At 46.5% G+C, this 12,672-nt stretch overlaps 1 protein-coding gene across 1 annotated transcript in view; it reads right to left on the bottom strand.

The window, feature by feature from the left end:
• Positions 1-5,353, bottom strand: part of LOC135368970 (membrane metallo-endopeptidase-like 1) — a 110,717-nt gene extending 105,364 nt beyond the window's left edge. Inside the window, exon 1 of the mRNA XM_064602551.1 lies at positions 5,276-5,353. Coding sequence (XP_064458621.1) covers positions 5,276-5,338 — 63 coding nt within the window. The 5' untranslated portion in view covers positions 5,339-5,353. The remainder of the gene's footprint in view (positions 1-5,275) is intronic.
• Between the last annotated feature and the right edge of the window lie 7,319 nt (positions 5,354-12,672).

The raw sequence follows: 12,672 nt of genomic DNA, 5'->3' as shown, positions 1-12,672 counted from the left end.
ATGCAAACGAAAACGTTTAAACGTATCCTGGGGAAACGTTTACACAAGTATACGTGCCGTTGAACGTATATCTTGCAGAACACGTTTAAACGTGTTTTAAGAAAACGTTTAATCTGTGTAAATTGTTACAAAATGCGTTTCTTAAGAAAACGTTTAAACGTTTCGACGTTTATGCGTTTAATAGAGAGCTCTAAAAATAATTAAACGCATAAAATGAAGCGCTGACTTGTTTGTGGCAATGAGCAGATAGATTTTAGTGAGGCATCAAACGCGTTGTATAGGTGATGACCGCTTGACGGATTATTTATCGATTTTTACAAACTCCTCATTGAAAAATATGGTTGATAGGACGCCCTTTACCCCTTTGCTTGTTCTATTTTGCTTCTCAGTTTGTCGGTTCAGAAAGTATATACTCTGAAAAATAATACGTCTCTTTCCCAAAGTAGGGACCTACCGATGGCATAAGAACAGATGTAGGAGTAGCTGTCGTAGGATATTGCTTAAGTAAGTTAAGGTGTGCTATGTTAAAGCACCGATAAGCCATACCTTGCGTTAATTCGAACTATCTCGAGGTTTTGCACGGCCTGCCGTGTTTTTAATGTATTGAAAAGGCGCTCGATCCACACAGCACCCTGGCTTGGCTAAAAACGAGTTGGTTTAACTTGCTTCAATAAGGCGAAGTGGTTCGGGACAAAAAATTAACTGTCAAAATGGCATCACACGTCAACAAGAATTTCAACAAACGACACTGTTCTGCGAGGTACGTTGAGTTCGAAACAGGATAACGGTATACTGTACGGTAAGTACTCCGCACTCTTCGTAAGTTCGTTCTCTTCCGTACGTTTTCAAGTATGCTTGCTATGTTCACTGACCGCATAAGCGTTACGCATCCGTGAAATGGTCCTGAACACAAACAAAAAATCACTACAGTGGGGCAATCAGACGCAAAATGTGGCTACGCGGTCATGATGAAAGCTTTGCACGGCAACAGCAAGGGTAAGGTAAGATAAAAGCAATAAGTGCTTGACAAAACTGAAAGGACTGCAAAGCCTTTCTCTTGCACAGCTAAGATGGCGGCGTTCCCTTATAAATACTCTTGCAATGAAAGGCAACACAAAAAGTTATTGCCATCGCCATATCTGGTATGGCACCCGAAGGCACAGCAACTAATGTTTGCATAAAACAATGGCAGGAAGACTCACAAAAAAGCAAGTCGCATGGTTTGCCATTGGTACTACCTAAGCCTTTCTGCTTTCTGCAGCAGGAATAGCGGCCCCGAAAGAGGCTCCGCTCCACGTTATAGCGAAACCCCAATGAAAGAGGCGAGACACAGTATACCGCATGAGAGAGGAGGAGAGCGACGAACCTCAGATGTACACTCTAAACCAGGTAACGCATATGTAACGGGTAAGTACCGCTTGGCCAAGAGGCACATTTTTTAAAAAATGTACCTCTTAAATTTAAGAGGTACACGCGCCCTCACATGCGGTACATGTAACGGATAGCGCGCAGCGATTTAGGCTTACCCGTTGGGGTGGTTCCCCTCCTCTACGATATATTAACAGCCCCAGTAAGCTACGCTGTACGATAAATATCACAAACAAATACCTTTATTCGAAAATTACATTCATTTCAGGGGCGATGCTTGTCCATCGCGAGCGTGCATGTCATGATCCACAAACGCCGAACACACTGCACAACGTATATGGGTGGACGCTGACCACTGCATCTCTCTTTCATCGTGGCAGCTGCTCTGTGGTCACGCTTCTTTATCTCTTCCACACCTTTGGATTGCTGTTCTTCCCCAACTTTCGTTTCTTCCGCAGAACGTAACACAAACCACAGAAGATGATTGACTCACCCATTTGCGATATCACCTGGACGTAACCTAGGAGAAAATCCAACAACCGAAATAGCTTGCCTGAAAAACGTCCCTACTTGCTTGTGTAATCCAGGTGTAAAGTGCAATGTAGGCTTCTCTAATACACGCATCAACGTTCGTGCATGAAGCGCAAAGTTCGTTGTCTCCGTCCCTCAGTCGTTGTGTCCAGCCTGCCGGTGATCAGGACCACTGGGAATCAGAGCGAAGATGAACGAAAATGCGTCGTGCGGACGAATAATTACTTCATAGATATAATACGCACCTTAAATGACTCCAATCTTGAAATCGTCGAACGAGTTTCTTCAAAGACCGAGCAGACTCGTCCTCGCTCCCCGACGTTTCAAAACAAACTGATTTGCCAGCAAGAAACGCATTCTTCCCAAACGTGCGATCCCTCACGGTCACAGATTCTCAATTTATTGCACTTCTTTGATAGAATGATAGTGCTGATCCAGTACGGCACTGCTGCATAAGGGAATTTATAAACTGGTATTCGAAACCACGCGAAATATTTTTGCAGCGCATGGAGATCGTGAGAAGGCGTTCGTACTAATCCGCCAGAAACATGAGGTACACATGAGGTACAGTTGCTACACATCGCGCTTAAAAGGTACCTAGCCGGTACGGATGGGTCTCGGAGCCCTTGTATCGTTTGAATTTCGCAGTGGTCGCGAACTCTACCTGCTGGTTGAGGACTGTACCTCATGTGTACCGCTTGGCCCAGGTGCTAGCCCTCTTTCATGCGGTACATATCGGGTGCCGGATTTAGAGTGTATGCCCCTATACTACTTTTCCGAAGCATAGGGGCTTTGCTTGGGGGCCGCCACTTCAGCTGCGACGACGAGGTCAAGAATGCGGTCCGATCATATCTGCTGCGCGCCGATAAGGATTTCTACGCTGCTGGCATCCAAGCCCTCATGAAACGCTGGGACAAGTGCATTAGTGCAGCTGGAGATTACGTTGAAAAATAGAACTAATTTCTCGCCTGTAAGTTGATTTTACTTTTGCGAAAAATTAAAAGTCCTGGTTTGACTTGAACACCCCTCGTACGTATTACACGTGCGGAGCTTGAGTCCAGTTCGAAGAATGAAACAGATCAGTTTTTGAAGCAGAGGACGGTTTGAAACCGGCCGTTCCGGCATTCCCGCCGTTCGGAGCACAGTGTGGACGAGACGGTCGCGAAAACCGTAAAAGTGGTGAAGGAGTTACACGCGTTCGCGGCTTTCAATGATGTAGCATCACGTTCCTTGCTGTACGAACACATACGACGCTAACCCAGAATTGACATTCCACAGACTCCACGCGACCTCCTTATGTCTTCTCCGATTTCAAGAGAGAAATACTCGACACATCACGTGGTGTGTGTTCTTGCCACGCATTGCATCAAATTGCACAAAAACTGTTCCACTAACGCGCGTCGGATATACAGGGTGTCCGGTGAGAAAGTGTCATTACATTTCTAAAAATAGGTTTAACTTCAGAAAATTATGAAACTACTTGGAATACACACACACAGACACAGATTCAGGCCGTTTGCATTCGCATCACACATTAATTAAGCTAATTTTGAACTGAATTCGAATGAATTCAACTTGAAAATTAGCCAAGCAAAGGTAACGTTTTTCTTGATGAATTCAGAAGCCAATGGCCATAGCACACTATTCCAACCGAAATCACAGGTTTTTTCAGAAGATTTGTACAAAAATTTGACAGCCGCAAAACCGTCCCCTTGCGAGGTGCGCTTGCTGATATTTACGTTCGCGGAACTTTTCGTTCCATCCAAATACCTTCCCTCCTATGCGAACAAGGACATAATCACGCCTTCCGCCCTTATCAACGTGAATACCGTCAGTTTCCAGCCACTGATAACGTCGGTTACCGCTGTAATGGGTGTGGCTGTTTCCACTTTCTCTCGATTAAGGCAGAGCCACCATTTACGCAAACGCAAATTTCATGGAGTACGGCTTGCCAAGTTACGGTTTTGCGGCTGTCAAATTTTTGTACAAATCTTCTGAAAAAAACTGTGATTTCGGTTGGAATAGTGTGCTATGGCCATTGGCTTCCGAATTCATCAAGAAAAACGTTACCTTTGCTTGGCTAATTTTCGAGTTCAATGAGCAAAATTAGCTTAATTAATGTGTGACGCGAATGCAAACTGCCTGAATCTGTGGCAGAAGTCCCTGTCTGTGTATTCCAAGTAGTTTCATAATTTTCTGAAGTTAAACTTATTTTTAGAAATTTAATGACACTTTCTCACCGGACACCCTGTATATTCGGCGTTATTGATACATTGGCGTGATGAACGCAGGGGCGGATCCAGACCCTCACTTTTGGGGGCGGTTGCTTCGCCGAAGTGCGTAGCCAAGGAGGGAGTGATTTGTGCCCCCCACTCTCCCCGGTTCCGCCACTGGATGAACGAGGAGCAAAACGGCATTATAGTTTGGGAATCGAGCGGGACGGATGGGACAATGCCTCAAGGGTCCTGGTCGCTGGTCGCAAGGTCACGCGGGTCGCTGGATGTTATAGGGACGGCGCAGATGTGGAATCTGTACCCTATACTCGCGGCAATTGAACCTCTGTATGCAATAAGGGGATAAGTCGACTTCTCCTTTTTCTGCTATTTTTTTGCAATGACATCTACATACCAGTGTGCACCTGCCAATGACAACCTAGGACCTTATTGCGATTTGTTGGCCCGCTACAGCATGGTAAAAAGCGGGAAATGCATGTGTGTCAATGGGACGGACAATCCTATCAGGCCCCTTTTCTCATTTTGGGATTTTTCGACTTATCCCCTTATTGCATACAGAACTTCAATTATCGACGACTACATGTTTCCGGTGAGGACATGAAAAAGTCGCATGAAAGTTGGCGGGGGAGGGCGATAAATACTGGAAACCATAGGCTCTACAGTCATCATTATTAGCAACCTGCACCCTGCTTCCCTGCCCCTGCAGTCGCCGTAACATCGCGCTTTTTGCAAGGCAAACTACGGGAAGGAGTTTCGCCAAAATGAAAAGTCAGTAACAGAACTAAACTGGCACCAGTTGGAAGTGCAACGTACGACGTAAAGCCAATGAAGTCAATACAAAGGAACGATGTAAAAAATAGCAGGAAACGTGAAAACGAAAAAAAAAATATTATGAATATCACGAATTATTTGAATAATACGAATATAATAATGATCAACAGCTAGTTGTACAGCTTATTCCGGTGAGTAATTGTGCTCTAATATCAATGAATCAACGAATGGGTTTGTAGCAGCAAAGCCGTAAAGCATTCCTCTTTGTTTAGTGCTAGTAGCCTATACAAAAGCTAACCGCCCCAGTTTGTTTTGCGGGTATAATGTGGTACAATTTGCAACACGCAAAAGAGTTACCGAAAGAAACCCACCTGTGGAAGAGCCTCTTGCAGATCTTTGATGGACACCCGCATCAGGCTGCCCTTCTCAAACATCTGCCACAGTTTCTGCGTGAGAAAGTTAACATAAACATTATCGTTCATTCCCTGACATGGTATCCTGTCATGCGAGAATTGCCACTGACAAGGATCGAAAGAAAAACGTTGTATCCTGGACACAATGCTTCACTACGTTCGATGCACCCTATACGCCAGAGATGACTTAGTTTTTACACACGTCGAAAACAATTTATACATCGCCACAAATGTGAACAGCATCCACGAAAACCAGAAATGTCGTTTTGAAATCACAAATATCCTTCAACGGACTATTTATTTATTTATTTATTTCCATACACCTCAAGGGCCCAGAGGGCAGCATAAACCGTGCCAGCATAAACCGTGACGCAGTAGTGTTGTAAGACATCACTTCTGCGCAGATAGTCTTACAAGACTGAGAAATTGAAATTCCAGGGGCGGGCATACCGTTCATCACAACGGTTGGCTCGGATGGCCGCTGGCGCCACTGTACGCAGGGATACGGTATAATGACCTCCCAGAAAGTTCTCTTTAGAAACCACTGGAACGTGGACGACTACAGACAATCTACGCGACGTCTACCGAGTACATTTTTTTTATATCTTTCACAAAGTAGCATTACACCAGATATGTCTATTGCTTCATGTAAAACAACCGTTTTTTCATACATTCATATGCATATATGAACTACATAAGGTTTATACAGGGTGTCTCAGTTAAATCCCCGTGCTAAATAATTCGTGAACGGGTGCACCAATCGAAGAACTTTCTTTTTTTACAAGTATCTGTCCGATACCACCTACAGGCTGCGAACCGCGTGAATGAGTGGGAGGCGCTCATTATTTAAATAAAAAAATCAAATGAGTTGCTTGAAAAACGTAACTTGTAAAGCAGGGCGTGGTCGGCATTAAAATGGGTACTGCGCCTTTTGGGACCTTCAGTGGACACCATTTCCAGAAAAATCTGCTACCGAAGCGGGTCATTTGTTGCAGTAATTAATTGGTTTCGGTTTACATATTTTTGGCGCGGCTGGTAGCGGTGAAGCGAAAAAAGACGTTCTTCCACTCCCTTATCCACCAATGAATTACCTGTTCGTGAGCATACTTCGCAACGGGGAGTGCTGGAGAAAAAATAACAGCGTCAAACAGGCTCCGCCAGTCCCCGTCCCGCTTATCTGACTGATATGCGCCCTTTCTCTGTTATGATCGCACGGACGAAACACAGTTAGTCACATAGTATCTTGGTATCACATGCTTTCCATTTTTTCTTCAGCACTCCCCATTGCGAAGTAAGCTCTACACTCTTAAAAATGAACTTCACCACATAGCACGCTCCTAGTCAACCATCATCTCAAATGATATCGTTATCTGCCCTGATTTGTTGAAAACGAGGGGCGTACGCCTTTTTTGTGGCAATTATGTGACAATTTTGTGACAATTGTCACAAAAAAGGCGTACGCCCCCCGTTTTCAACAAATCAGGGCAGATAGCGATATCATTTGAGATTATGGTTGGCTAGGAGCGTGCTATGAGGCGAAGTTCATTTTTAAGAGTGTAGACCACGTAATTCATTGATGGATAAGGGAGTGGAAGAGCGTGCTTTTGCGCTTCAGCGCGACCAGCCGCGACAAAAAAATGTAAACCTAAACCAATTAATTACCGCAACCAATGACCCGCTTCGGTGGCAGATTTTTCTCTAAAAGGTGTCCACTAAAAGTCCCAAAAGGGGTAGTACGCGCTTTAATGCCGACGGCACCCTGCTTTATAAGTTATGTTTTTCACAAAACTCATTTGAATTTTTATTTAAATAATGAGCGCCTCCCGCTCATTCACACGGTGCGCAGCCTGTAGGTGGTATCCAACAGATACTTGTAAAAAAGAACGTTCTTCGATTGGTGCACCCGTTCGCGAAATATTTAGCCCGGGGATTTAACTGAGACACCCTGTATACCCCCAAAGAGACAGGGGTATGCTACCCCTCGGTGTATATAATACCTAAATGTCTCACCGGGAGAGAAGAGAGGAAGAAGATACAAAACAGAAACAGCTTACGTAACTCAAGATAAGTACTCCAGGTAAACTGCCGATGCCTAAAAATGATAATTTGGATAGAAGCAAGAATAATAGGGAGTCTTAGCGAGTCGTTTTCGCATGAACGAAACGACCGATTCGAGTGTCGCGCAAGCGCTTTACGAATCCGTAAACGAGTCCTAGGGAGCGCGGTTTCGTACGAACAACCCAATCGCGCTGAGTCGTTTCGTTGTATTCGGCGAGCACGACCGATTGGCATCGCAAGCACGATGGTGGATGTTGTTTACAGTAGCGGAGCTGCGGGGCGACTGCGTGATGTTTACTGTAGCCGACGATGTACGAGCGTATATCCTCGGCGGTAAATTGTTGGATGTAACCTTTCACACGCATCAGCAACCGGTTGCGGTGTCAGAACATGTAGTCTGCTTGAGACATGCAAGGCGCATTAAAGCTATGCAATGTGCTCGTCCCGTGTCGCTCCTGTTTGGTCTAACTATCGAGAAAGGCTCGAACACGGGTGATTAATCCTTTTCAAAGCAAAACTGCCTCCAAGATCATCGTGATGCATGAACGTGGGATCGAGTCTCCCAACTGTGCCAGGGTCTGCTTAACGGCGCGCTGACAACACGGTTGCCGACGTAGTTCTCCTCAACGGCAGCCTTCCGCAAAGAGAAAGCCTGAAAGTGTTTATGTCATATTTACTACAAGAAAAGATGCGAAAAATCCAGCTGTTACTCAAATCCATTTCAAATACATTTGCAGATGAACGATTGTTTCTCTCTAGTCTCGATTGTATCTCTAGTCTGTGTAGTTCGCTTCCCATTCGCTTTTCGAATAGGCAGAGTCGGTCGTTTGGTTCGGGAACAAACGGCTCCGATAAAGCTCTCTAATTAAGACGAAGCGAAGCCTTCGGACGTGCGTTTCCTCAGCTTCCGCTATCATCCATATGTTTCTCCGATCGCAGCGGTTGCTATCGCTTTTGTGACGCCTTCTACAGGGGCCGCAATGCGGACCGCCCTGGACTGGGCCTTCAAATGACTGGACCTTGAGTGTGTGCGTCCCAGTTGGGACTTCTGTAGACGACGTGGTCGATTCTAACGACATTGCTGACGTAATCGCTGTTGTTTTGGGGCTTCAGACTTGGCATGGACGTCATTCCTTCTGGTAGTATGTTCAGCGATTGCCATGAAGAAGATCAAGAGGCTGGATGCATATTATCGGAAGTAACAAGTAGAAAATGTAGCAGTGCGTCCCAGGATCGTCAATACATCACAGACGTTTCCTTCCGACGTACATTCATTACGAACTTCTCAGGAGAGCCCTTGAACTATTTGGCAGGTGCTTGATGTTCCCGATATACGGGGGCCGGCCGACTGTTCGCTTTTAGTCACCGTGTCCCCTTGGACTACCATGGTATGAATGACGCCGATGTAAGAAGGAATGCCATTTTAAAGTAGCCTGTCGTGAAGAGTTTTGTGACTGGTGTTCCGTTGTCATCCGTGCCAAACATTTTTATCCGGCCAGCCCCCTGTCAAAGGTACGGCGTCGGACATGCTATCGCAGGCTTGCTCCCGGTGGAGGGCGTGTTCTGAAGCCTTGAATTTGCAGTCGGAAGAGTTTTCTGCCCTAGTAGAGAGATCTGAAGTTCCCACGATTCACGATTCCGTTATTATTTCTGATAAGAATGCCAGAAGTACCTTCCTGGCAATACCTGTAGCGGCACCGCAACTTCATAGCAGAGCCACAGCCCACGTTGTTTTGCCTTCTGGCTATGGCAATGGCCTCGCAGGGCCGACTTGCCAAGAGTCCATCTTCACGTCGGAGGAGATCAACAAATCAAACGAATCAGATGGATCAAACACTGAATACTATGAAGTACACACATCAACATTTGGTAGCGCAGATTCGTCGGATGTGGTACTGACTGCAATTGTGTTCTAGATTTTCACAGGCGCGTGTCTGATCCACTCGTGTACCCATTCCAAAAACTAAGTAACAAATACCGCTACCCGCTACTACACAGAAAAGTAACGCAATATTAGCGTTGCAAAAAATTTGAAAAGGTAACGAGATACTGCTTCGTCTAGCAAATGAAAGTAACGTAAATACTATGCCGCTACTTATCCGCTAGTGTACTTTTCCCTATGCAGCACCTTACCAGAGGCAACTTCTTGTCGAATTTGTTTAAAGGTGGTGCAATATTCAAGTTCCCTCACATACTTGACATGCAGCATAAAGTGTACAAAGGGGGGGGGGGATATACATTTATTAAAAGGAAAGGTCTGCCAGACCAAGGTCGGCATGCTATTCCATAAAAAAAAAACAGCCTACTTACAGCCAATATATATTATTTCACATCCATCTTGACTTTGACATGATTCACACTTAATGCACGTAACACATGTGTGCATTTAATAATCTTCCTCTCAGAATGTTTGAAGCACAAGACGATTTTTCTGGAGGGATAGTATTTTGTCCGAGATATCAGCGGACCCCAACCGTCTGCTTCCTGTCGACCGATTAATCAGTGTGTCAAGTGGAGCAACTGCTCATCAAGTCATCAATAAGTTACGACCATGATGTAGAAACATCAAATGAATGGAATACTACGCGAAAGCTTGGATCTCACAGGAATTGCGAGTTAATCTACTTGTCTACCGCTTGCTTCTCTTCTTCCAGTCACATGACGGCTTCCCTTACAAGGGGTCTGACAATACGAAGTTGTCAGACGCGAAGGAAGAGAAGAAGGAACTCGTTCCTTCTTCAGGTAACTTTGCCAATGTGACTTAAGTTAAGTTCAAGTTACTTTTAACTCGCTTTTCACTCACGTCCACATATTTTCATGCTTTCTCTCCGGTTTCCTCATGACATTTTTGCCATAAAACGTGATACTCAATCAATGGCAGTATTTTATTCAGGCAGCAAGAACCGCTGCCATTGAAATGAAGCTGAACCATTGTGCGCCCACAGGGAGTAAGATGCAAAGCGTTCGAATAGACATCTACCAGAGAAACGTCATCATGACATTGGTAGACAGACGAAACCGAAACAAATCGGAAGGGGAGGGCTGGATTCCACAGACGGGCACTTGTTCGCTGCCTCCCATTGAAAGAAAAGCAGGACCGAGGGATCGTAATCCCCTCAAGACCATGGCTTTCGTGCGCGACCTTGTTTACCTCTCGCTTCGAGCGTAGTTCAATTCTACGAAATTTTGGCACTGTCGAACACTATGACGTCATTTGTTTACAAACAGGGAGAGGTCTATTGTTGGACATAAACGAAAACGATCTAAGCATGTTGCACTCCTCCGCAGGCAACTCAAGGTCTAACTCAACTGCTCACGCGGGCTGCACCTGCGTAATGCTATTATGTGTCCGAAGTAACTTGGAAGTACCTCGTTCTTATTTTTAAGTAACTCAGTAACTGCAAGTTACATTTCAGGCTGAAGAACTTCGTTATTACGAGGGGTGTTCAAGTCAAACCGGGACTTTCTGCCTCCTGAGTGTACAAATGGCTCGCGCTACTCCTTTTTCCTCATTTTCACACGCGACAGGCCTCCGCGTTCACCACGTTGTGGTCCAAAGTTTGTGCAAAACAGAAGACATGTGCTGGACAAGATGGCCGACAACGAGGTGAGCGCGCACATCGAACAGCGAATTGTCATGAAGTTCTCGTGAATGAAGGCGTAAATCATCTGAAATTCACAGAAGACTTCAGGCTCAGTACGGCCACGATACACTTAGCCGCAGCAAAGCGTTTGAGTGGTGCAAATGGTTCCGAGACGGCCGTACATCAGTGTGGGACGACCCCGGCCGACGGCTCAGAGCCAACTGTTAGAGTTCTTGAGAACATCCAACTTGTGGAGCGCCAGATCCTCAAAAAACGACGGATAACATGTCTCGAACTGGCTCGAAATACGGACCTTTCTGTGGGAACGTTGAACACTATCATTCATGAACACCTCCAGTTTCGGAAAGCCGGACCTCATCACCAAAGGAGTCCTCCTCCTACAGGACAATGCACGCCCGCATACCGCACATCTCACGACAGACACCTTACAGGAACTTGGCTGGGAGTTGCTGCCACATCCCCTTACAGCCCAGACATCGCCCCCAGCCATTTCCATCTCTTCGGTCCACTGAAGGCGTTCCTTGGGGGCTGCCACTTCAGCTGCGACGACGAGGTCAAGATTAAGGTCCGATCATGGCTGCTACGCGCCGGTAAGGATTTCTACGCCCTGCAGGTTGCCCTAATCGGAGATGCTGCACGCTGGCTTCGGCTGCAGTCGAAGTTTAAGTCCCTGCGGGACTTCCAGCAGCGGTTCAAGGACGAATTCCTTCCACCGGATTAGGAATACCGTATCCTAGAGGAATTACATAGGCGAACTCAACACCCTAATGAGAGCCTATTGGAATTCGTTCGGGCCTTACAAGAACTGTACAAGAGAGCAGGTCCCACCGCTCCAGAGGAACAACGGGTGGCACGGGCAATCCGACAATGCCACCGGCGCTTCCGGCCCTATCTCCCAGCCCAGCGCTTCAATAGTCTAGAAGCGTTGCTCCAGGAGGCTCGTACTATACAAGGCGACCTCCTGGCAGAAGCCGAGTATCGGCCCCCGCCAGCACGCGAAGAGGTCTTGAAACCGCGCTGCGCGTGGTCTGCTGGTGTGGCCCCGGTTGAGCACTCCCCTCCGGCGAGTCTGGATGACAGCTACCGTAACCCTTACATTGCGGAGTCATCCCACCGGCAACTTGACCCCTTTAGTTACGAACGAAGGGTGACCCCAGCGGGAGTGCATCCTGCTAGACCTAGCGCGACCCGAAGCTTTGGGGAGCAGCGCCCGAGAACACAAGAAGAGCGGTGCCTTCGTAGAGCGCAGAACGTCCGCTGGTTGTTGGAGTTGCGGCAGCCCGGACCATTTTCGTCGGGACCGCCCGCGTGGCAGACGGAATTCCCGTAATTTGCAAACGGGAAATGACCGAAGCCGACTGAACTGAACGCCCGCTCAGCGACGTCGGCAGTTACCACTGGCCCTAATCATTCTAAAGCTGGCTTTGCAAGCAGCAAGATAAAAAACGAAGACGCTTCAGCTCCTTTTGCTTTTTCTGTCCTGGATAACATTCAGGATATAGAACCAAACATTGCTGTTCGAATTTTGGGTAAAGATTACATCGCCCTTATCGACACTGAAGCTACACTCTCGCTTATCGGTCACTGTGTTTACGAGCACTGCCTATCTAGACATGTGCACCTGCAGACCACGGAAGTTTCCCTACGCCTTGCTTCCGATGACATCATTCCAGCACAGACTGCAGTAGCACA

Source organism: Ornithodoros turicata, chromosome 1 (assembly GCF_037126465.1).
Source record: "Ornithodoros turicata isolate Travis chromosome 1, ASM3712646v1, whole genome shotgun sequence".
Lineage (NCBI taxonomy): Eukaryota > Metazoa > Arthropoda > Arachnida > Ixodida > Argasidae > Ornithodoros > Ornithodoros turicata.
This window is presented reverse-complemented; position numbering and strand designations above follow the sequence as displayed.